A 27,054-nucleotide genomic window follows, 5' to 3' on the forward strand; every position below is an offset into this window, starting at 1 on the left:
CATCCTCATACACGGTGTCAAGATTCCTACCCCTGAGATTGAAGTGATTCCAGGAGAAACGAAACAGCAGAATTACCTAACCATTTTGTGGGATAAATTCGACCGGATAAAAACCTTGGAGAACTTGCAGATTTCAAAACTCGTGGTCGTTTAGAGGAAGAGAATGTCGGTCTTCGCAGCAGGTGAACCGCGCCGTTTTCGAGGCGGCGTGTAGTAGCAGATGTAGTGGCAGCGGAAGGGGTTGAAGTTTTTCGAGTGGATCTTCGAGGGTGTTTGTGGTACAGAAGTTTCCGAAACCGGAGGGTGGTTTTGTGGCGGTTTTGTGGAGGTCGTTTTGAGGCGAGGGTTTTGAATCGGCGTTTGGTGTAAGTGGGTGGTTTGGGGGAGACGGTGGGAGTGTTGGTGTGGGAGAGGGAGTTAGTGGGTCGACGGTTTTTGTGAGAAAACGCCGGCGAGCCACTGTCTTTCGTCCCATGGTGAAGGTTAGGAAGAAGATGAAAGGTGTTTAAGGGTTAGAGAGAGAGTGAAGGGAACCGGGTAGCTAGGGGGTTTTGGATATTTTTGAAATGAGGTAGGAGAGTGGTTTTCGGTTATGGGTTTTTTGAGTTGGAGTCCACTTTTCTTTTACGACACATGCCTTGCATAATTTTTAGAAAAAGTTTTATAAAACAATTTTGAAATTCTTTTAGTTTTGTCAAAGCAACATCAATGGAAATTTTCGAAAATGGTGATACTTTGTTGGAATTTTTATGGAATTATTCTGAAGCAACTTAGGTGTCAGTTATCAGGACAGCATCAATAGCCTTTTCAGGAGTCTTGAATTAAATCAAACATCTGACTTAGTGTAGGTATAATCTTTTGAACTCTTAAGTTTGCAAAGGGATCAAATAAACACATAAATCAACTAGGCACTAGAAATCAATCCCAAGGCTAATCTAAGCTTTTCAAATCTTTCACGAGCAAGTGGTTTAGTGAAAATATCAGCTATTTGGTCTTCAGTACAAATAAATTCAAGGGCTTCCTTTTTCTACATGATTACTTGTTTGTTTAGGAACCCATATTTTCTTGGTCCCTTTTTCTTACGTTGAGCATCTAGTATGTCTTTCCTAACCCAGATTTGAGAACATGTTTGACATTCTTTGCAATTCGATTTTTCTTTTTGTTGCAGTCGTCAATTAGATGACCATTATTACCACAAAAATTGCAAATTAGATATTCAGGAAGGCCCACGTATTTTCTCTTTCGAAAGTCTCTTTCGAAGGTTCTGGCACTGAGCCTGGCACTGGGTTGCTGGTCAGTATATCCTAATCCAGTTTTGTTCATGTTGTTTGTGGTGCAAGTTAAGTAATTTAGAGCATTCATCCCATTAGTCCATTTTTCGTGCATCTTTCGAGCAATAGAAAGTTGTGATTCCAAAAATTCAACTGAGGTATTTAAATCACTACTTCTTTTTCGGGAAGTCTCTAAGTCTTTTTTAACTTTATCCAACTCTTCTCTTATCTTTGCATCACTAGGCAGCATTAGTGGAACAATTCTAGATTGTTGTCTTGAGTTCTTAAGATTCATTCAACTCGTGATTTAATTTTCAATTTGTTCCTCAAGACTAGATTTTTCAGCTTCGAACTCAGTGACTGGCACTGAGCTATTTACGAGATTATCAACTAGAGTCTTTTCTTGTTTTAGTGTGTTTATCTCTAAGTCTTTCTCGTCAATCCTTTTATTAGAGTTTTGTTTTCTTTCAGAATTCCTTATATTCTGTTTCTAATCCAATTTTTAGCCTGGTCAAATTTTTTATTTCCTTTTCATTTATCAAAATTATCATTCATGTTTTGACAATCATCAATTACGTTTTCAAGCAATATGACAAGCTTACTTTTGGAAAGAAGATGAATTGAAGGTTTTAAAGAAGTTAGACTTACCTCACTGTCTTCTTCCTCTTCAAGAGGGTTCGAACTTTTAGCCATCAAGCATAGATGTGAGTCGTCATGGCTCAGTGCCGTCTTCAGAGTGTCTGTACAGCATTCAGACATAATTTTGCTTCGTGGCTCTGAGCGTGGCACTGATCTTCGTCAGAATCCGAGTCTCCCCAGACTGCTGCGATCATGGCTTTCTTGTACTCCTTCTTAGACTGCTTCCGTTTTTCTCTAGGCTTTTCTTCATCCCACAGAGGACATTCTTTAATCCTGTGATCATACTCACCACACTTGAAACAACCAGAGTTAGTAGCACTTTTATTAGGGTTAAAGTAGTGCCTTTACCTTTGAAGTTTCCACTTCTCCTGAAGTTGTTGCTCCTGTTCTCTTTTAAGAAATTTTGAAACTTTCTAGTTAGAGACGCTACTTCTTCATCACTTTCACTATCATCCGTTTCTACTTCAGTTTTTAAGGCCAACCCTTTATTCTTTGGTTCATTTGATTTAGATCTAAAACAAGTTCATGGTCATTAAAGAACCAATTAGTTGTTCTAGTGAGAGTTTTGTTAAATCCTTAGCCTCTTGAATAGCAGTTATTTTGGAAGCCATTTATTAGTCAAACTTCTTAACACTTTTCTAACTAAATCTTCAGAAGAATAGATTTTTCCTAAAGATCTTAGTTCATTAGTTATTAGTGTAATCTGGTAAACATATCTTTAATAGATTCGTCCATTCATTGTGAACATTCATATTGTTGGACTAGTAAATCTATCCTAGACTGTTTTACCTCGTTTGTACCTTCATGGGCCAATTCCAATGTGTCCCAGATTTCCTTAGCAGTGGTGCACACCGAGATTCTTGAATATTCATCAGGTCCAATTCCAGATTGGAGAATACTCATAGCTTTGAAATTCTTTTCGCCTTTCCATAGTCAACAGAATTGTACTCATCTTCCTCCTTGTCGATCAGGTTTCCTTCATCATCTTTGTTTTGAATAGGAAGAGGTCCAGTCTTTATGATTCTCCAGCATTGAAAGTCAGAACCTTGAATGTATATCCTCATCCTAGTCTTCCACCATCCATAATCTTTCCCGTTGAAAATTGGACACTTGGAATACTTGTCGCGAAAGTCTTGTGTGTTCATGATTTCTATTCTCTAGATGTGAGTCTTACGAGAATAGCCTGCTCTGATACCACTTGTTGAACCAAGGGAACACTCAAGAAGGGGGGGTTGAATTGAGTGGTGAAATCTAATCGATTTTCGAAAAATCCTTTCACAGCTCAGTGCCAGGCTCTGAGCTGAACACTCGAAAATTGCTAATTTGCGTTTTTGCGAATAATAAACTTAAAAGATATTAGATTTGACACAAAATATAACGTGGTTCAATCTCACCTCTGAGATCTACGTCCACAAGAAACAAAAACTCTTTTATTTCTTTGAATCCTATAATATCAAACTCTTGATACAATACGATTCCCCTCACTACTAACCCTAGTAATGACTCCCAACACTTAACTCTAAGTGTTGACACTCTCATAATGTAAAAGTTACAGAAAAGAACGATCCTCAAATGATGTGCTTCTTAGTCAAGCAAATAGAGGACAATTACAATTGTGAAATAGTAACTTAAACCTAACGCTCAGTGCTATGCTCAGTGCCAAGGAAATAGTTTTCAGCTTTTTATTAGACTCGATTTTCTCTCTGAAAACGTGAGATTTAAAAGTGAATTCTGATTCCCTTTTATAGGCTTGGTTAGGACGAAAATCACTTAAAAATATCTTTATCTTTTAATCCTTGATTTAAGGGATAAACTTTATCTTTTTCTATCTTTATCTTTTAAAAAACAAGATAAGTTTTCCATATAGATTTTCTTTTTCAACTTAAAATATTTTTCCAAATCCTTTTAGAAAATGAAAACAGTTTTATAAAATCTGTTTTATAAAAATCTTTCTTTTAAAACACGTTTTTATAAAACTTGTTTTATAAAAATCTTTTCTTTAAAAAACACGTTTTTATCAAAAACCGATTTTTATCAAAATCTTTTTTTTTTCAAAAACTTGTTTTTATAAAATCTGATTTTTATTAAAATCTTTTTCTTAACTCGTTTTTATCAAAACTTATTTTATTAAATCTTTCAAAACTCGTTTTTTCAAAACTATTTTTATTAAAATCTTTTTCTTTTAAAAACTCTTTTCCTAATCCCTTTTGATTTCTGATTTTGAAAACTTATTTCCTTTTATATAAAATATAATTTAATATAATTATTTACTTTCTTAACTCAAAGAAGAAATAATTATATTAACTTTATATTTCTATATTGAGCACATTGCATATTACTAAGCATACTACATTTGAATCTAAAGTTACATTCTAAGAAATTTAAACTGAACTTCATTCTTGATTCTTCTTTTCTTCAAAGTCTTCGTTTATCAATTTCTTTCTTCTTCATGCATCTACTGTAACTGTTACATACTTTCATGCTATAACATATTATATTAATTTTCATCATCAAAACATAACATGTGCATAAAACATAACATGTACATGCACAACACGCTCTTAGGCCAAGCCTTGACCCATGCAGTTCCAACTAGGGATGGGCAAGGGTAGGGTCTGGGTCGGGTCCAGCTGGACCCTAGACCCGGACCCTAAATATTTTTGCAGACCCAAACCCGGACCCGGACCCTAAGGGTCTAAAAAATTGGACCCTGACCCGGACCCTTAGGGTCTGGAGGGTCTAGAGGGTCTGGAGGTCCAGGCCTAAATTTTTATTTTGCTAAATTTTCAGCATTATTAATATCAATAATCATCTGAAATTCACATGAAACAAACACAAAAAATCGCATGAAACAAACACAAACATATATATTGAAAAAAACGAAACAAACACAAACACAAACTTATAAACTGAAAAAAAAACGAAACAAACACAATTCACAAACATATAAACTGGAAAAAAAACGAAACAAAAACACAAACATACAAACTGAAAAAAACGAAATAAACACAACTTACATAAGAGTTTAGAATGGGTGTTTTCGTGTTTTAGTTTAGGTTTTAGTCTTTTAGAAAAACAGTTTGTTTTTTCAAAAAAAAGTTAAAAAGTATATATTAGATAAGTTTAGGGTCTAAGGGTCGGGTCTGGGTAGGGTCTGGGTCCAAAACTTTAAGACCCGGACCCGGACCCTAAAAAATTTACTTGGACCCAGACCCGGACCCGGACCCTTAGGGTCTGAAAAAGTTGGACCCAGACCCTTAAATTAGGGTCGGGTCCAACAGGGTCCAGGTAGGGTCCTGGACCCATGCCCATCCCTAGTTCCAACTTCCACCCCATCCTCCAGTCTTCCCTCCCTTTGAACACTTGGGCTCAAATATAATGACAGATAGTGCACGTAGGTGCGGTGATTCACTTAATCTCTGATATGGTATACTTGCAAAGATTCAACCAATGGAAAAAAGCTTTTTCCCTAATACTTCCCCAGTTTATTTTTATGCAACACTTTTCTTTTATGACAACTAATTACTTGTAACAAGCTAACAACTTTTGACAGTGATTTCTCTTTATGTCTCTATTCATCATACAAAGCCCTCCTTGTAATTATCCTCTCTTCCTTTTCTCCTTTGTTCCGGTACCCCTCTCCTATGTTGCAAGTTAAACTAAACGGACAAGTATCAAGTGGATATGCTCAAATATATGCCCATCTAGTTCTACATTATCTGGTGAAGACTTTATAACCTTCTAAACTATGATAAATCATCTATCAATCTCGCACTATAGTAAGTAAATAAAAATAAAAAAATGTATAAATTGTAGGAAGCAAGCGATAAGTAGGGTAAGACCGTAAGAGATACGAAAAGGTGCGTTTGACTTCTGATGCAAATTGAATTTTGGACCCAATTGATTTGCTGAATAAGAGCTTCAAACAAATAGTAAGTTCATATGAAACAAAAAGGAATCATATATATTACTATATCACAAGGACATATTTCCTCCGATTCTTAATAGATGTATCATATTGACTTTTTAAACTATTTGAATTTCAATTTTGACCATATTAAATTACTATTAGTGTAAAAATAAATGTCATTATCTTAAATGTTTTTAAGTTAATCTCAATGTATATTTCAAAATAATTTTTTTTAAAAATTTAATAATACATAATCGAAAATATTAGTAGTCAAAATTGTGCATTAGCAAATATACCCCATCAATATAATGCATCTAAAATCGAGAAAATATATCATAACAGCATACCATGAAGATAACAAATCAGATATTTGTTCCTTGAGTAACCCTTTGCCTCAAGGATTGGCAAAGTAGTGGGACTTCCTCATTCTACCCCACTTTACGAAGTCCAATATGACTTGTCCATATCAGCCAATCAAGCTTAACCCACATGGTGAAGTGAGTTAAGCATATTTCCATTATCTATACAAATATATAAAAAATGTGCGTGACAATGTATACACGCCACGTGATACCTATGTTACTCTACTAGAATTGTCTAATGTATACATAAATCATGTTAATTAACAAAAGTAAAATTAGCTTGCAACAAGATTTAAACTCATGACCTCTTACTATCATACATGACACAATTACCATCTCAACCAACTTTTAATTATGCATTAAGTATCCACATTATTATATTTGTACCTTTTAAATGTTGAGTTTTGCTTAATATATTTTAGTGGGAATGGAAAAAATTGCATATCAAGTTCGGAAACACAATACCAACCCGAGGCAATGTTCGGGCCCAAATCAATTGATAATAACGAAGTGTGAGAGAATCACTAGCCATAATAAGGAGCTCTTAACCCAACTCTTTCCAGTTTGTCTATATCACTACCTTATATGTTAGTTTCTGCACTAGCTAACTGGAATTGTGCTAATAATGTTTCTGCTAAACAAAAATTAGAGTTAGCTACTTCTCTAATCCTCCTATGAACCACAATCTATTATGTGTGAATTGGGAAGCATTTCGACTAGTTTAACAAATAAGGTCATAGATTACGCTCCCGCACCCACCTTACATACCAAAATATGCCTGCGTAACACTAAGACATTGTCCACAATCGAGTAAAATACGTAAATGTCAAAAACCTTAGCATACTCAAACAAACACTTTCAGATTGGGAAGTGACTAAAAGAACATAACGTGACCAACCAACAGCCGTAACATTTGAGATAACGTACGATTTTGCATATTGTAGAGAAATTTCAAAAAATACACAACACTTCTACAACGCAAAATATAATACTAGATAGTAAGTACTCCCTCCGTTTTAATATAAGGCACACACGATGTTCGAGGTCGAAATTTGACCATTAATTGCTCTCAATACATGTTGATAGAAAATTTAAAAAAAAATATTATTATAATATTTTTCAAGACGAATCTAATGATATAATTTTTATTTATCATATTATGAGAGATATTTGTGATCAAAGTAAATTTTCGTATAACGTGAATGCCTTATATTTAAAAACGGAGAGAGTAATTTCAACAAATTAACAATCAAATATTTGCCTTAAATATCCCTCCTCTAGGAATCTGCAGTACGTACTATATAGTCATACTAGAATTTTTTGCACGCGATGCCTGCTTTAATTTTTTTCAAAACAGAAACTCGATTTTCTTCGGCATAAGAGTCAAAATTTGAACATTAGACATACTAAGTATAATTGTTTTTAGTTGTAAAATTTGATTGGTTTAGTTTCTGTCACTTAAGTCTCTCACCATTCTTTTTTTTTTTTTTTTACTTTTCAAAGTTAAATTCTATGAACAAAATAGAAATTTTATTGAATTTATTTATGATTTCTAATATTATAACTTTTTAGTTGATTTTTGAATTAAGTACAGTACTTCATAAATTGTAAAGAAAGTGGACACTTTGATTTCAAGTCAATTTTTTCACAGGTTGTAGTTTGTAAGTGAATTTTTAAGTTTTTATAAAGTTTCTTCATTTTAAAGATTTGCATAACGTAAATTATGCAATTTTATGATTTTAGTTGACTTGCGAGTGATTGTTATAATTATATTTTTGGTATTTTTGTTTGAAGCCCCATTTGATCTGTAAGTGAATTTGTAATCTAGAATGGAAAAGGGGGCAAAATAGGCATTTCAAAAGAGGACACCATTGCTCCCCTCTTCCTTTATATAATAGAGATATGATTATATGGGCACCCTTCCATGTCTGGAGTTCTTTTTTAATGTTTAATTTAGGCTAATAAGCAACAAAAGTAATAGACTAACTATTCATAAGAAATTACTATCTGTATCCTTAATCGCTTAATAAAACATCGAAGATTATTAAAAGAGACGGATTGATTTTAATATAAAATTAAACCTAGTCACTAAATGAATTAACCTAGTCACCGAAAGAAATTAATCTAATTACTATTGAGCTAATTCTCTTTTTAATATTGGGCTTACCATTGTCTAATTTTAATTTAAAAGTAGACGGTCTCTTACAAGACAAACTCATAAAACATATCCACCCAACTAATCACTCCTAGATTCTTCCACTTACTAACTCCACATTGATTAGGCTACTTAGCAAGCCTAAAAAGTCTACTATAATGGCAATACTTTGAAATCAATTAATTTGATTAACTATACGACACCAAACATCAGAAATCCAGAACACCAATAGTATAGTTTAGTAAATCTATATGCTTAGGTGTTCATTATGTTGGACAAGTAGATACGATATTCTCCATAGAAGAACGAAATAATTTTTATAAACTAATAATAGCACTAACATTGACAAAATAAGTATTCACATTCCTCCAGAAAAATTTACCCAAGAAACTGTTGACGAGGGACACCACTTCTAGAAAATGATTCCTTGTAATTCTTTCCTATAATCTTAAGACATCCTTACTTGCAAGATTTGGTACAGACTCTTTCAACTCTTGAACGTGTTGAACTACTTAATTCCTCAAAATTTTCTATTGCAAAATTGACCCATTTTTTATTCAACCCATGTGAAGATGAGGAAGATAGAAAAAAAAAATTTAGCGAAATTTGGTAATATTGAACTTCCTTAAATACATAACTTTAGTAAAAGAAGAAAGCAAAGGGAGTATATCCTCATAAATTGCAGCGCGCTTTGCGTGTAGTCGGCCACACATGAAATTACAGATGTGGTCGCGTGCGATACGCTATCAGCCTATCAGCTTATTTTTAAATGGTCATATCTCAATCATTTCTCATCGGAATCGAGCTTTTGACCAAGCGTTGGAAAGCTATCGAGCCAAATTTTTATTTCCAACTTGAATCTGTTGGAACATTTATAGGGTAATGGGTTTGAAACTCATAAGGGTATGTACTAGAAGAGGAGGAGGTCTAGTATGCAAAAGGCTAGAGTGCATCAAGTGGCAAAACACATTGATAAACTAAGGGAGACATAAGACTGGCCGCGAGTCGCGACAACCGTCGTGAGTCGCGACCAGTGGCCCGTCGCGAGTCGCGACAGGTGTCGCGGGTCGCGACCAGCGCCTCGCGACTCGCGAGCTTTTTCGCGAGTCGCGACGTGTCTTCTGCCTTGGAATGCGAAAAGATGCCTTGACGGTTTTATGTCCGTTGTGATGTTATGGCCTCATTTTAATGACCTTTAAGGTCCTTAAATCAGCTGATTAAAGGCCTTTGATGGGTGATTAACATGGGGGTTATGGGATTAACTACTCTAGTCAATGAAAGGTTTATTCTTCCTATATAAACCTTGGGATTCCTATGAGTGAAGGGTTAGAAGAAAATCAGAATTTTCTATTCTATACTCTCTCAAATACTTCTTGCTTAGCTTTAGAGAAAACTTGCAATCTTCTCTTGAGTGTTCTTCACAAACACAAAACACAAAACACAAGTTCTTGTTGATTCACTTAGAAGATCATCTAAGTGGATTGTTTCTCTCCATTGTATCTCATTAGTTATTTCGTGTTAACCCGGTGATCCTAGAGGGGCGAAATTAAACTAATAGGAAAGCGTAGTTTCCGTGCCTTGGAGTGGATATCCGTTCTCTCGTTGATCACACTTCTAACAATCTATTAGTTTAATTTTCTTTCGGATATGGCTCAATCACTCAAGGACATGACTATGAACTTCCAAAAGTTGGATAAGTTTGAGGGGGTGGGTTATCGAAGGTGGCAAAAGAAGATGCACTTCTTGTTGACCGCCTTGAATGTGGTGTATGTGTTCAACTCCTATGCCACCACTCCCGGAAGATGGAGAGGAAGAGCCTCTTGAGACTACTAGGAAGAGGATAAAGTGGGAGAATGATGACTACATTTGTCGTGGTCATATTCTCAACTCTCTCACCGACCCGTTGTTTGATCTCTACCAAAATGTGGAGAGTGCAAAGGAACTTTGGGACGCTCTTGAGGCCAAGTACATTTCGGAAGATGCTTCAAGTAAGAAATTCCTTGTTAGTAATTTTAATTCTTTTAAAATGACTAATGATCGGCCTATTATGGAGCAATTCCATGAGGTTCATCATATTTTGAACCAATTAGATCACATGGTATGGTGATGGATGAGGCAATTGCGGTTGCCTCAATCATTGACAAATTACCAAATTCTTGGAAAGATACAAAACATCTTTTAAAACATAAAAAGGAAGACATGTCCATGGAGCAATTAGGAACTCATCTTCGTATTGAAGAGGGGATCCGGGCTCAAGATGGGGTTAAGGATACTACTCCTAGTATTCCTAAATCTACCGTTAATTTGGTAGAGGTTGGTGGGTCTAGTAAGACCAAGAAATCCAACAACAACAACAACAACAACAATAACAAAACCAATGTTGCAAACAAGAAGAGGAGACCCTCTCTTGTTGGATATGCAATGGTCCTCATCTTAAGAGGGATTGTCCTTCTAACAACAAGAAGAAGACAAAGAACACACAACCTAGTGTTGTTCAAAACCAAGGTAACAATGCACATGTTAATGTAATTGAAGAAATGCATTTTGTTGCTATGATTTCTGAAATTATGTGTGTGCAGGTTGATGATTCTTGGTGGATAGATTCGGAGCCTCTAGACATGTGTGCAATAACAAGGAGTTCTTCAAGTCTTTGAAAGATTTGGATGATGGTCCAATCTTGTATATGGGGAATGATTCTACGGTAAAGGCTAGAGGTATAGGCCAAGTAGAATTATTGTTAACCTCGGGAAAGACTTTAACTCTCCGGGATGTTGTGTATGTACCGGAAGTTAGGAAGAATCTAGTGTCAGGAGGTCTCTTGAATAAGTATGGTTTTAAAGTTGTTTTTGAGTCGGATAAATTTGTACTTTCCAAGGGTGGTATTTTTGTTGGACAAGGTTTCTTTTGTAATGGAATGTTTAAATTTAGTATTGATAATAAAATTGGTACTAGTTCTATTTACATGCTTGATGTTTCTTCTCTATGGCACAATCGTTTATGTCATGTGAATTATCGTAGATTATATGACATGTCTAAAATGGGGTTGATACCTCCTTTCGATTTAAAGTTAGAGAAGTGTCACACTTGCGTGCTAAATAAAATTACAAAAAATCCTTATCCTAGTGTGACTAGACAAACGTATTGCTTGAATTGGTGCATAGTGACTTGTGTGACTTTCATAGTTCACCTTCTTTAGGAAATAAAAAATTATTGTAACTTTTATTGATGATTTTTCAAGGTTTTGTTACATATATTTATTATTTACTAAAGATGAAGCACTAGAAAAGTTTAAGACCTTTAAAATCGAAGTGGAACTCCAACTTAATCAAAAGATTAAAAGACTTCGAACGGATAGGGGTGGTGAATATTATAATCCAAGTTATTTTAGTTCCATTGGTGTAATTCATGAAACAACCGCCCCATACTCACCTCAAAGTAATGGTATAGCGGAAAGGAAAAATAGGGTCCTAAAAGAAATGGTTAATACCATGCTTTCTAATTCGGGTCTTAATGACGGTTTTTGGGGTGATGCAATTTTAACTGCATGTTACATTCTAAATCGAGTTCCTAATAAAAGGAATAAGACTACCCCTTATGAACTTTGGTGTAATAAAAAGCCTAATCTCAATTACCTTAAGGTATGGGGTTGTAGGGCAATTGTCAAATTGACGGAACCTAAAAGGAAAACTTTAGGTGAAAAAGGAATTGATTGCATTTTTAGGCTATGCGGTACATAGCAAAGCCTATAGGTTTTATGTCATTGAGCCCAATGACTGTCTCTATTCACTCCGTGATAGAGTCAAGGGATGCAATATTTGATGAGACTAGATTCTCATCGATTCCAAGACCAAAGGACATGATACCTAGTACTAGTTCCAATGTTGTAGATGACATTTCAAATGATCATGATACTACAACACCGGAAATTAGGAAAAGTAAACGAATTAGAAAAGAGAAATCTTTTGGACCGGATTTTCAACTATATTTAGTTGAAGGGTCAAGGGAGTCAATTTCGACTCAAATTTCATATTGTTACAATATGGAGGAGGATCCTAGGTCCTTTGATGAGGCTATGAAGTCTCATGATTCTGCTTTCTGGAAAGAGGCAGTGAATGATGAAATGGATTCTATAATGGGTAATCACACTTGGATTTTAGCTAATTTACCTCCCGGTTGCAAACCCCTAGGTTGTAAATGGATTTTTGTAAGGAAAAAGAAAATCGATGGAACCATACTAAAACATAAGGCCCGGTTAGTGGTCCAAGGTTTTAGGCAAAGATATGGTATCGATTACTTTGATACTTATGCTCCAGTAGCTAGAATAGCTACTATTAGACTATTGATAGCATTAGCTGCGATTCATGGTCTAGTAATTCACCAAATGGATGTAAAAACTGCTTTTCTTAATGGTGAATTGGAGGAGGAAGTGTACATGAATCAACCTGAAGGGTTTGTGGTTAAAGGTCAAGAAACTAAAGTTTGTAAATTGGTTAGATCTTTGTATGGTCTTAAACAAGCACCTAAGCAATGGCATCAAAAATTTGATGAAGTTGTGTTGTCTAGTGGGTTCAAAATAAATCAGTCCGATAAGTGTGTATATAGCAAATTTGATAATAACGGTAAAGGAGTTATAATTTGCTTATATGTTGATGATATGCTTATTTTTGGGACTGATTTGGAACAAGTGGAAAAGACCAAAGTCTTCCTTTCCTCTAGCTTCTCCATGAAAGATTTGGGTGAAGCGGATGTTATTCTAGGTATTAGAATAATAAGAGGGAAAGGGTCGTTTTCTTTATCACAATCTCATTATATTGAGAAAGTGGTCAAGAGGTATAATGAGTCAAATTCGACTCATTTTGCTACTCCTATGGATCCTAGTATTCACTTGGTTCCGAGTAGTGGTACTCCAATTTCACAATTGGAGTATGCAAGCTTAATTGGAAGCTTGATGTATGCTATGACTAGCACTCGGCCGGATATAGCCTTTGCTATTGGCAAGCTCAGTAGGTATACTAGTAATCCTAGTATGTTGCATTGGCAAGCATTGAGAAGAGTGTTAAGGTACTTGAATAAGACCTTGGATTATGTCATAACATACAATAGAGAACCTTCTATCTTAGAAGGTTACTCGGATGCTAGTTGGATTTCGAATAAGGAAGATTATTCATCACTAGTGGTTGGGTGTTTCTTCTTGGAGGAGGTGCCATTTCATGGGCTTCCAAGAAGCAAACATGTATAACGGATTCCACTATGGCATCGGAATTCATTGCTTTGGCTTCTTGTTGCAAGAAGCGGAATGGCTAAGGAATGTGTTGAGTGAGGTGGACTTATGGGTGAAACCAATGTCACCTCTTGCTATCCATTGTGATAGTGCATCAACCATAGCTAAAGCATATAGTGAAGTCTACAATGGCAAGTCAAGGCACATTGGAGTTAGACATAGCTATGTGCGGGAAATGATAAGGAATAGTTGTATAACTATTAATTTTGTTCGGTCTAGTTTGAACTTGGCGGATACGTTTACAAAACCGTTGTCAAGGGAACTAGTGAACAAAATGAACAAAGGGATGGGTCTTAAGCCTATTGATCAACCTATGGTGAAGGAAAACTCTATTTGATGTCTAATACAACGTTAGATCTCAAATTCAAGGAGGATAGTACTTCTCTAAGAGTTGGGAGCACTTGTTTAATACATCCCGAGGTTAGTGCTTGTTGCTACAATGATAAAGAGGTTGAATTTTATTCTTAATAAATCTTTGATAAGGTGCTCAATTGTAGGAGCATGTCCGGAAAGATTTACCTATGTAAGCTAGAAGTTTGGCCGCTTCATCAAGTCTTAGGCTTGACTTGGAATGCTTATGAATGGATATGGACACCAAGGCTTCATAGGTGTCGGAGGTTTTAAGAACCTAGTTTATGTTTGTGTGTATTAGTAACTTCAATAATTTGTAATGGTTATATGATTCAAAGCTTTGTCTATCATTATGATCTAATTATTGTAAAGATTACTTTTACTAAATGGAAATTCAATCGTTAGATATTTCCATGATGCATGAACATGTGTGTTTGCGATTTATAGCAAGTTGAAAAACTTTTCAACATTACCCTATAAATGGGAGGAGGATTGTTGGAACATTTATAGGGTAATGGGTTTGAAACTCATAAGGGTATGTACTAGAAGAGGAGGAGGTCTAGTATGCAAAAGGCTAGAGTGCATCAAGTGGCAAAACATTGATAAACAAGGGAGACAGAAGACTGGCCGCGAGTCGCGACAACCGTCGGAGTCGCGACCAGTGGCCCGTCGCGAGTCGCGACAGGTGTCGCGGGTCGCGACCAGCGCCTCGCGACTCGCGAGCTTTTTCGCGAGTCGCGACGTGTCTTCTGCCTTGGAATGCGAAAAGATGCCTTGACGGTTTTATGTCCGTTGTGATGTTATGGCCTCATTTTAATGACCTTTAAGGTCCTTAAATCAGCTGATTAAAGGCCTTTGATGGGTGATTAACATGGGGGTTATGGTTAACTACTCTAGTCAATGAAAGGTTTATTCTTCCTATATAAACCTTGGGATTCCTATGAGTGAAGGGTTAGAAGAAAATCAGAATTTTCTATTCTATACTCTCTCAAATACTTCTTGCTTAGCTTAGAGAAAACTTGCAATCTTCTCTTGAGTGTTCTTCACAAACACAAAACAACACAAGTTCTTGTTGATTCACTTAGAAGATCATCTAAGTGGATTGTTTCTCTCCATTGTATCTCATTAGTTATTTCGTGTTAACCCGGTGATCCTAGAGGGGCGAAATTAAACTAATAGGAAAGCGTAGTTTCCGTGCCTTGGAGTGGATATCCGGTTCTCTCATTGATCACACACTAACAATCTATTAGTTTAATTTTCTCTTCTTTTCGGATATGGCTCAATCACTCAAGGACATGACTATGAACTTCCAAAAGTTGGATAAGTTTGAGGGGGTGGGTATCGGAGGTGGCAAAAGAAGATGCACTTCTTGTTGACCGCCTTGAATGTGGTGTATGTGTTATCAACTCCTATGCCACCACTCCCGGAAGATGGAGAGGAAGAGCCTCTTGAGACTACTAGGAAGAGGATAAAGTGGGAGAATGATGACTACATTTGTCGTGGTCATATTCTCAACTCTCTCACCGACCCGTTGTTTGATCTCTACCAAAATGTGGAGAGTGCAAAGGAACTTTGGGACGCTCTTGAGGCCAAGTACATTTCGGAAGATGCTTCAAGTAAGAAATTCCTTGTTAGTAATTTTAATTCTTTTAAAATGACTAATGATCGGCCTATTATGGAGCAATTCCATGAGGTTCATCATATTTTGAACCAAATAAGATCACATGGTATGGTGATGGATGAGGCAATTGCGGTTGCCTCAATCATTGACAAATTACCAAATTCTTGGAAAGATACAAAACATCTTTTAAAACATAAAAAGGAAGACATGTCCATGGAGCAATTAGGAACTCATCTTCGTATTGAAGAGGGGATCCGGGCTCAAGATGGGGTTAAGGATACTACTCCTAGTATTCCTAAATCTACCGTTAATTTGGTAGAGGTTGGTGGGTCTAGTAAGACCAAGAAATCCAACAACAACAACAACAACAAAAAACAAAACCAATGTTGCAAACAAGAAGAGGAAGACCCTCTCTTGTTGGATATGCAATGGTCCTCATCTTAAGAGGGATTGTCCTTCTAACAACAAGAAGAAGACAAAGAACACACAACCTAGTGTTGTTCAAAACCAAGGTAACAATGCACATGTTAATGTAATTGAAGAAATGCATTTTGTTGCTATGATTTCTGAAATTATGTGTGTGCAGGTTGATGATTCTTGGTGGATAGATTCGGGAGCCTCTAGACATGTGTGCAATAACAAGGATTTCTTCAAGTCTTTGAAAGATTTGGATGATGGTCCAATCTTGTATATGGGGAATGATTCTACGGTAAAGGCTAGAGGAATAGGCCAAGTAGAATTGTTGTTAACCTCGGGAAAGACTTTAACTCTCCGGGATGTTGTGTATGTACCGGAAGTTAGGAAGAATCTTGTGTCAGGAGGTCTCTTGAATAAGTATGGTTTTAAAGTTGTTTTTGAGTCGGATAAATTTGTACTTTCCAAGGGTGGTATTTTTGTTGGACAAGGTTTCTTTTGTAATGGAATGTTTAAATTTAGTATTGATAATAAAATTGGTACTAGTTCTATTTACATGCTTGATGTTTCTTCTCTATGGCACAATCGTTTATTGTCATAGTGTATCGTAGATTATATGACATGTCTAAAATGGGGTTGATACCTCCTTTCGATTTAAAGTTAGAGAAGTGTCACACTTGCGTGCTAAATAAAATTACAAAAAATCCTTATCCTAGTGTGACTAGACAAACGGTATTGCTTGAATTGGTGCATAGTGACTTGTGTGACTTTCATAGTTCACCTTCTTTAGGAAATAAAAAATATATTGTAACTTTTATTGATGATTTTTCAAGGTTTTGTTACATATATTTATTATTTACTAAAGATGAAGCACTAGAAAAGTTTAAGACCTTTAAAATCGAAGTGGAACTCCAACTTAATCAAAAGATTAAAAGACTTCGAACGGATAGGGGTGGTGAATATTATAATCCAAGTTATTTTAGTTCCATTGGTGTAATTCATGAAACAACCGCCCCATACTCACCTCAAAGTAATGGTATAGCGGAAAGGAAAAATAGGGTCCTAAAAGAAATGGTTAATACCATGCTTTCTAATTCGGGTCTTAATGACGGTTTTTGGGGTGATGCAATTTTAACTGCATGTTACATTTTAAATCGAGTTCCTAATAAAAGGAATAAGACTACCCCTTATGAACTTTGGTGTAATAAAAAGCCTAATCTCAATTACCTTAAGGTATGGGGTTGTAGGGCAATTGTCAAATTGACGGAACCTAAAAGGAAAACTTTAGGTGAAAAAGGAATTGATTGCATTTTTATAGGCTATGCGGTACATAGCAAAGCCTATAGGTTTTATGTCATTGAGCCCAATGACTTTGTCTCTATTCACTCCGTGATAGAGTCAAGGGATGCAATATTTGATGAGACTAGATTCTCATCGATTCCAAGACCAAAGGACATGATACCTAGTACTAGTTCCAATGTTGTAGATGACATTTCAATGATCATGATACTACAACACCGGAAATTAGGAAAAGTAAACGAATTAGAAAAGAGAAATCTTTTGGACCGGATTTTCAACTATATTTAGTTGAAGGGTCAAGGGAGTCAATTTCGACTCAAATTTCATATTGTTACAATATGGAGGAGGATCCTAGGTCCTTTGATGAGGCTATGAAGTCTCATGATTCTGCTTTCTGGAAAGAGGCAGTGAATGATGAAATGGATTCTATAATGGGTAATCACACTTGGATTTTAGCTAATTTACCTCCCGGTTGCAAACCCCTAGGTTGTAAATGGATTTTTGTAAGGAAAAAGAAAATCGATGGAACCATACTAAAACATAAGGCCCGGTTAGTGGTCCAAGGTTTTAGGCAAAGATATGGTATCGATTACTTTGATACTTATGCTCCAGTAGCTAGAATAGCTACTATTAGACTATTGATAGCATTAGCTGCGATTCATGGTCTAGTAATTCACCAAATGGATGTAAAAACTGCTTTTCTTAATGGTGAATTGGAGGAGGAAGTGTACATGAATCAACCTGAAGGGTTTGTGGTTAAAGGTCAAGAAACTAAAGTTTGAAATTGTTAGATCTTTGTATGGTCTTAAACAAGCACCTAAGCAATGGCATCAAAAATTTGATGAAGTTGTGTTGTCTAGTGGGTTCAAAATAAATCAGTCCGATAAGTGTGTATATAGCAAATTTGATAATAACGGTAAAGGAGTTATAATTTGCTTATATGTTGATGATATGCTTATTTTTGGGACTGATTTGGAACAAGTGGAAAAGACCAAAGTCTTCCTTTCCTCTAGCTTCTCCATGAAAGATTTGGGTGAAGCGGATGTTATTCTAGGTATTAGAATAATAAGAGGGAAAGGGTCGTTTTCTTTATCACAATCTCATTATATTGAGAAAGTGGTCAAGAGGTATAATGAGTCAAATTCGACTCATTTTGCTACTCCTATGGATCCTAGTATTCACTTGGTTCCGAGTAGTGGTACTCCAATTTCACAATTGGAGTATGCAAGCTTAATTGGAAGCTTGATGTATGCTATGACTAGCACTCCGGCCGGATATAGCCTTTGCTATTGGCAAGCTCAGTAGGTATACTAGTAATCCTAGTATGTTGCATTGGCAAGCATTGAGAAGAGTGTTAAGGTACTTGAATAAGACCTTGGATTATGTCATAACATACAATAGAGAACCTTCTATCTTAGAAGGTTACTCGGATGCTAGTTGGATTCGAATAAGGAAGATTATTCATCCACTAGTGGTTGGGTGTTTCTTCTTGGAGGAGGTGCCATTTCATGGGCTTCCAAGAAGCAAACATGATAACGGATTCCACTATGGCATCGGAATTCATTGCTTTGGCTTCTTGTTGCCAAGAAGCGGAATGGCTAAGGAATGTGTTGAGTGAGGTGGACTTATGGGTGAAACCAATGTCACCTCTTGCTATCCATTGTGATAGTGCATCAACCATAGCTAAAGCATATAGTGAAGTCTACAATGGCAAGTCAAGGCACATTGGAGTTAGACATAGCTATGTGCGGGAAATGATAAGGAATAGTTGTATAACTATTAATTTTGTTCGGTCTAGTTTGAACTTGGCGGATACGTTTACAAAACCGTTGTCAAGGGAACTAGTGAACAAAATGAACAAAGGGATGGGTCTTAAGCCTATTGATCAACCTATGGTGAAGGAAAACTCTATTTGATGTCTAATACAACGTTAGATCTCAAATTCAAGGAGGATAGTACTTCTCTAAGAGGTTGGGAGCACTTGTTTAATACATCCCGAGGTTAGTGCTTGTTGCTACAATGATAAAGAGGTTGAATTTTATTCTTAATAAATCTTTGATAAGGTGCTCAATTGTAGGAGCATGTCCGGAAAGATTTACCTATGTAAGCTAGAAGTTTGGCCGCTTCATCAAGTCTTAGGCTTGACTTGGAATGCTTATGAATGGATATGGACACCAAGGCTTCATAGGTGTCGGAGGTTTTAAGAACCTAGTTTATGTTTGTGTGTATTAGTAACTTCAATAATTTGTAATGGTTATATGATTCAAAGCTTTGTCTATCATTATGATCTAAATTATTGTAAAGATTACTTTTACTAAATGGAAATTCAATCGTTAGATATTTCCATGATGCATGAACATGTGTGTTTGCGATTTATAGCAAGTTGAAAAACTTTTCAACATTACCCTATAAATGGGAGGAGGATTGTTGAACATTTATAGGGTAATGGGTTTGAAACTCATAAGGGTATGTACTAGAAGAGGAGGAGGTCTAGTATGCAAAAGGCTAGAGTGCATCAAGTGGCAAAACGCATTGATAAACTAAGGGAGACAGAAGACTGGCCGCGAGTCGCGACAGGTGTCGCGGGTCGCGACCAGCGCCTCGCGACTCGCGAGCTTTTTCGCGAGTCGCGACGTGTCTTCTGCCTTGGAATGCGAAAAGATGCCTTGACGGTTTTATGTCCGTTGTGATGTTATGGCCTCATTTTAATGACCTTTAAGGTCCTTAAATCAGCTGATTAAAGGCCTTTGATGGGTGATTAACATGGGGGTTATGGATTAACTACTCTAGTCAATGAAAGGTTTATTCTTCCTATATAAACCTTGGGATTCCTATGAGTGAAGGGTTAGAAGAAAATCAGAATTTTCTATTCTATACTCTCTCAAATACTTCTTGCTTAGCTTTAGAGAAAACTTGCAATCTTCTCTTGAGTGTTCTTCACAAACACAAACACAAAACAAAGTTCTTGTTGATTCACTTAGAAGATCATCTAAGTGGATTGTTTCTCTCCATTGTATCTCATTAGTTATTTCGTGTTAACCCGGTGATCCTAGAGGGGCGAAATTAAACTAATAGGAAAGCGTAGTTTCCGTGCCTTGGAGTGGATATCCGATTCTCTCATTGATCACACACCTAACAGAATCTTCCTAAAATATTAAGTGTGCTGTGAGATATGACATTTTGAAGTTGACCCTTATGCACAAACACTACTTATAAACAAATGAAGTTACTCTTATGAACAGATGGAGTTACTCTTAAGACCAAATGGAATTACTTACTTGTATGAGTATGTGGTTACTTTTAACAATAAAAATGTGACACTCTTATAAAGAAATGTGGTTACTCTTATAAGCAAATGCGGTTACTTTTGTCAACTTTTGGGGTTACTCATATGATAAAATGAGATTACTCGTATGATTTATTGAACTTACTTGTATAAATAAATGAATTTACTAGTATGAATTAATTGGGTTACTCACAAGATTAAATGAAGTTACTCATAGATTAAAGGACCATTACTAACATGAATCAATTGGGTTACTCATATGAGTAACCCCATTTAATATTATGAGTAACCCAATTAATTCATACTTTTTTTTTATTAGGAAATTAAGTCAGCCCAAGAGCTAACCCTTACAAGGCTACTAGCCTGTAGGAAACTCCAACACATTGGCTGGTAAGGCATGCATAGCATGCTAATTAAGGAAATGCCCCAGCATAATGTTGGGGGTAAGGATCGAACCCCTGACCTCAGGGGCCAAGGGGGGAGGGGTCAAGGGGGGAGCGCTCTACCCACTTGAGCTAACTCCTATTCTTTTAATTCATACTAGTACCCTCATTTATTTATACAAATAACTTCAATAAATCATACAAGTAACCTCATTTAATCATACAAGTAACCCCAAAGGTTGACAAAAGTAACCAAATTTACTTATAAGAGTAACCACATTTCTGTATAGGAGTGACACCTTTTTATTATTAAAAGTAAACACATACTTATACAAGTAACTCTATTTGGTCATAAGAGTAACTCCATATGTTCATAAGAGTAACCCAACTAATTCATACTAGTAATGTCATTTAATTTATCACTAACCATATTTAATCTTATGAGTAACCCTGTTAATTCATACTAGTAACCTCATTCATTTATATAAGTAACTTCAATAAATCATATGAGTAACCTCATTTAATCATTCGAGTAACCCAACGGTTCACAAAAGTAATCGCATTTATTCAAGCGAGTAACCTCATTTATTCATAAAAGTAAACTGATTAGTAACCTTCTTTATTCAAATGAGTAACCTCATTTGTTCACAAAAATAACTTTGTTTTTTCATACAAGTAATCTCGTTAATTCACAATATTAACCTTATTTAATCATATGATGATCCTATTTGATCAAGTAACCCCAATTGTTCACAAAAGTGGCCCATTTTATTATATAATAACCCCATTTTTATCATATGAGTAACCCAATGAATTCATGCTAGTAATGTCATTTAATCTATGAGTAACGTTACTTAATCTTATGTGTAACCCAATTAATTCATACTAGTAACCTCATCTATTTATACAAGTAACTTCAATAAATCATACGAGTAATAACCTTATTTAATCATACAAGTAACCCCAAAGGTACACAAAAGTAACTGCATTTGTTTATAAGAGTAACCACATTTCTTAATAGGAGAGTCACCTTATTGTTAAAAGTAACCACATACTCATACAATTAAGTAACTTCATTTGGTCATAAGAGTAACTCTATCTATTCATAAGGGCAACTCCATTTGTTTATAAGTATTTGTGCATAAGGGTCAACTTCAAAAGGTCATATCTCACATCACATTTAATATTTTGGGAAGATTTAAGTTGGAGATAAAAATCTGGCTCGATAGCTTTCTAACACCTGGTCAAAAGCTCGATTTCGATGAGAAACGAGTGAGATATGACCATTTGAAAATGAGCTGACAGGCTGACAGCGTGTCTCGCACGCGCGGTCACACCTGTAACTTTCCGTGTGGCCGGCCACATATAAGAATTTGTGTATAAATTGAAGCTATGGCTTCATATCACTCCAGATGATAAAAAAAATCACTCCAAAAAAATGTCTACAATTCTTGAATTCGTAATAACTATTTGTTTCCATCCCCTCTTCCTCCCATTCATACTCCTCTTAATCTTCCTCCACGGATGGCTGCATAAAAATCCTGCCAGAAGCAAAAATCTGCCACCTTCCCCAAGAAAGTTTCCCATCTTAGGCAACCTTCACCAGCTTGGCAAATTCCCACACCGTTCATTAAATTCCTTGTCCAAGCGATATGGAGAGGTGATGTTAGTGCACCTCGGCAGCACTCCCTCCTGTGTTGTCTCGTCTGCTAGCGCAGCCCGCGAGATCCTAAAGACTCATGATGTCTTCTTCTCCAATAGATCTCAATCACGCATCATGTGCAAGATAATTTATGATGGCAAAGACATAGTCTTTTCTCCTTATGGGGAATATTGGAGGCAGATAAGGAGTATCTGTGTCCTACAGCTCTTGAGTACTAAAAAGGTTAAATCCTTCAGGAATGTCAGAGAAGAAGAGGTAAATCTGGTCATTGAAATGATTAAGAGTTCAGGAGAGTCACCAGTGAATATGAGTGAGATTTTCATGACTTTCTCAAGTGATGTATTGTGTAAAACAGCCTTTGGAAAGAAGTATCCTGCAGAAGTGGAAACCACTTTCAAGAAACTTTTGAAGGAGTACGTACAGGTCATGGCGGTGTTCAGTATGGGAGATTTCATACCCTGGCTTGGGTGGATCGATCGACTAACGGGGCTTGAAAGACGGGTGGACAAAGTCGCGAAAGGATTTGATAAATTCCTTGAACATGTAGTCCAAGAGCATCTGGATAGTAAGATTGAAAAACGAGAGGATGAGAAAGATTTTGTGGATATTTTGCTGGATGTTCAGAGGGAAAATGCTAATGCTCTTTCCATGGATAGCATCAAAGCCATTGTACTGGTAAGAATTCCTAGTTCTTCCTCAATTCCCACATAAACTTTACAGCAAAAATCCAATTTAATATGCCAAAGGGATAATTATAACTATACACATAAAACAAGCAGTTTGATATGAATACCTCTTAAAACAAATGAGATCCTGAAATCTTACTCAATCATGTAATCACGATCACCTTCTTCAAGAGAGCAAAATAAGCACCACCATCGCCAATTAAAGCTTCCAGTGAATTTAAGTAAAGCAGATAATGGAATAGCAAGAAAAGTACCTCCATCCATTTCCAGTGTAAGCTTGTAATAAATTTACAACGTCAAGAAGCCTTTTTTTAATCTTTGATGCAGGATATGTTTGTTGGTGGGACTGACACTACATATACGCTACTAGAGTGGACAATGACAGAGCTTGTGAGGCATCCCCAAGTTATGAAGGAGCTGCAAAACGAGGCAAGGGGAGTCATCCGAGATAAATCAATGGTGTCCGAAGATGATTTGGAAACGATGAAATACTTGCAAGCAGTGATCAAGGAGGTACTTAGGATGCATCCTCCACTACCATTGTTGTTGTTTCGGGAAACTTCTGAGGATGTGAAAATAAAAGGGTATGATATTGCTGCAAGAACACAAGTCATCATCAATGCATGGGCAATACAGAGGGACCCAACTTATTGGGAGGAGCCAGAGGAGTTCCGTCCAGAGAGATTCCTGAACTCTTCAGTAGACTTTAAGGGGCAGGATTTCCAGATGATTCCCTTTGGAGCAGGCAGAAGAGGCTGCCCAGGGATATCCTTTGCTTTAGTCATTGCTGAGCTTGTATTAGCAAATCTTGTTTGTTCATTTGATTGGAAATTACCCAAGGGAGCAGAAGATGAGATTTACAATGTGCCTGAAAATGCAGGAGTAATAATCAACAGGCGGGATCCCCTTATGGTCATTGCAACTCCGCATCTTGTAGCTAGAAAAAGTCAAGGGAACAGTTAATCGACGTTAAAATCATCAGATACACAAGATAGTGGATCTAGCTCATAGGGATATTTTCCAGCTTTAATATATATACGACAATAGCAGTTCCATGTCGTTGCTTGTTTGATCTTTGTAATTCTTATGATTCTCAGAAAATGAGGCCATATTGATTGTAATCATCTTTGACAGGCAATGATCATAATAAGAGATCATGCAACAATGTCGTTTGAATTAAGGGTTGTCTGCAAATTGATGTCAGGAAGGTTAGATTCTGGTAAGTATGGTGTGATTGTACTTGATCTTTCGTATTTTTCACCTATAACCCAGCTCTTTTTCCACAACAAACTAACTATAACTATTTTTTCTGTCAGCTGTATAATTGAAATACAAACTTGCTGCACAGAAAAATTACCATGAAACATACTAGCTGTTGAAACACAAGGTGACACTCAAGAAAGGGGATTGAATTGAGTGGTGAAATCTAATCGATTTTCGCAAAAATCCTTTTATGGCTCAGTGCCTGGCACTGTGCCAAACACTCGTAAATCGCTGATTTGAGTTTTTGCGAATAATAAACTAAAAGAATATTAGATTTGACACGCAAACACAGGATATAACGTGGTTCAATCTCACCTCTGAGATCTACGTCCACAAGAAACAAAACTCTTTATTTCTTTGAACCCTAAAATATCAAACTCTTGATACTATAAGATTCCCCTCACCTCAATGATGTGCTTAGTCAAGCAAGTAGAGGACAATTACAATTGTGAAATAATAACTTAAATCTGACTCGCTCAGTGCTATGCTCAGTGCCGGAGGAAATAGTTTTCAGCTTTTAATAAACTCGATTTTTCTCTCTGAAAACGTGAGATCTAAAAGTGCATTATGAATCCCTTTTATAGTACATGGGTTGCACGAATATCCTTCCAAAGGATATCTTTCAATTCCTTATTTCAAGGGATTTAATTCTCTTTTAGAAAATCAATCTTTATCTTTTTCATCTTTATCTTTATTCTTAAAAAGATATGTTTTCCATAACAGATTTTCTTTTCAACTCAAAACATATTTTCCAAAATAAAATCTGATTTTATAACACTTGTTTTTAGGAAATTCCAGTTTTTATAAAATCTTTTTGAAAAACACGTTTTAAATAAAATTATTTTATAAAAAATCTTTTTAACACGTTTTAAGGAAAAATCTTTTTTCTAAAATTCCTTTATTTTGTAAAACACATATAAAATCTTTTTCTAAAGCTTACGTTTTATCAAAACACAATTTTATCAAAATCTTTTTTCCAAAACTCGTTTTTATCAATTCTTTTATACACACGGTTTTATAAAATCTTTTTCTAGAAAAACACGTTTTCCTAAGTCCTTTTTTATTTCTGATTTCGAAAACCTATTTCCTTTTTATATAGATATATAATTTTAATATAATTATTTACTTTCTTAATTCAAAGAAAATAGTAATTATATTAACTTTATATTTCTATATTTAGCACATAGCATATCATCACTAGCATATTACATTTTAATCTAAAGTAACTATTCTAAGAAACTATAAACTTGGACTTCATTATTGATTCTTCTTTTCTTCAAAGTCTTCGTTTATCAATTTCTTGCTTCATGCATCTGTTGCAACTGTTACATACTTTCATGCTATAACATATTATATTAATTTTCATCATCAAAACATAACATGTGCATAAAACATAACATGTACATGCACAACACTAGCAGATAACAAATTCAATTCAATGCAATATTCACTATCTCAATTCCCTAGTACAAATTGTTCAGAAGTCAAAAATCCAAGCCCAGTAGAACCACCTCTTACATATATTATCAACAATCATCATCTGATGCAAGCTTATCAACAAACAACTATATTTAACATCTAATATAATCAGAGTCGGTGTTAAATATAGGCGCATCATTGATTTGCGGCTGCTCTGTGAAGGTTTTAGAGATAACTGTCATCTAAATATAAGGTCATGACAGTGGCGAACCAACTGCATTATCCACAAAAGTGGTTCCGCGATCATGATTGCATAAAAGCATAAACTTAAACCTATTATCAGATACAATTTCTTTTGAACCTAAAAAATTTGTTTTAGAAAAATCAAAGTGTGCATAATCTACTTATTTTCATAACAGAACTGAAAAGAAAAATGATATAAGAGAGAAGAAAATTGACATGAATATTATCCTTGTTCAAGTTGCTAATCAAGTAAGTCAAAAAAAAAAAAAGAGCAAAATGGCAGATTCCAGATCTTAATTTGATGTCTATCTTAGGAAACACAAAAAATTATACATTGTTTATTAAGTGCCCCACTGTCCGTACTGCTTAAACAATATAGAAGTATGTGTATAGTACACTAGGTGTTGGTTTATATATGACTGAGATATTATAGTAATGCATCTCTACAACCAAAAGTATGTAGTATCTTTTTTTTTATTATTCTCATTAGATACTACCACTTGTTAGTGCCAAGACTTTTGGACATTAGTAGTCATGAAAAATAATGAAGACGTACTTGTTAGTGCACTTCAGCAAAAGGAAAATTACCATGTACATTCATGTAGGGACACTGAATGTGATATTAACAAAAAAGTTCATATCTCTTGGAAAGATCAGAGATGAAGAAATCAATCTGGTAATGGAAATGATCAGGTTACCAGAGCAGTCGCCAGTGAACTTGAGTGAGATTTTTTCGTGATGTTGTCAAGCAATGTTGTTGACTTGTTGTGCATGTACATGTTATGTTTTGATGATGAAAATTAATATA

General features: G+C 35.7%; 1 protein-coding gene across 1 annotated transcript; it reads left to right on the forward strand.

The window, feature by feature from the left end:
* Nucleotides 1-22,370: 22,370 nt before the first annotated feature.
* Nucleotides 22,371-24,565, forward strand: LOC104885006 (cytochrome P450 736A117). Its single transcript, XM_010669721.4, has 2 exons — nt 22,371-23,310; nt 23,649-24,565. The coding sequence occupies exons 1-2, from the start codon at nt 22,411-22,413 to the stop codon at nt 24,282-24,284; spliced, it is 1,536 nt and encodes a 511-aa protein (XP_010668023.1). The 5' UTR covers nt 22,371-22,410; the 3' UTR covers nt 24,285-24,565.
* Nucleotides 24,566-27,054: the final 2,489 nt, after the last annotated feature.

Source organism: Beta vulgaris, chromosome 7, assembly GCF_026745355.1.
Source record: "Beta vulgaris subsp. vulgaris cultivar EL10 chromosome 7, EL10.2, whole genome shotgun sequence".
In the NCBI taxonomy this organism is placed as follows: domain Eukaryota; kingdom Viridiplantae; phylum Streptophyta; class Magnoliopsida; order Caryophyllales; family Amaranthaceae; genus Beta; species Beta vulgaris.

Bases quoted from the DNA above. Each gene is read 5' to 3' on its own strand.
- LOC104885006 (XM_010669721.4), top strand. From the start codon at position 22,411: ATGTCTACAATTCTTGAATTCGTAATAACTATTTGTTTCCATCCCCTC. The intron at 23,311-23,648 runs GTAAGAATTCCT...TCTTTGATGCAG, and splicing joins GCATCAAAGCCATTGTACTG to GATATGTTTGTTGGTGGGAC.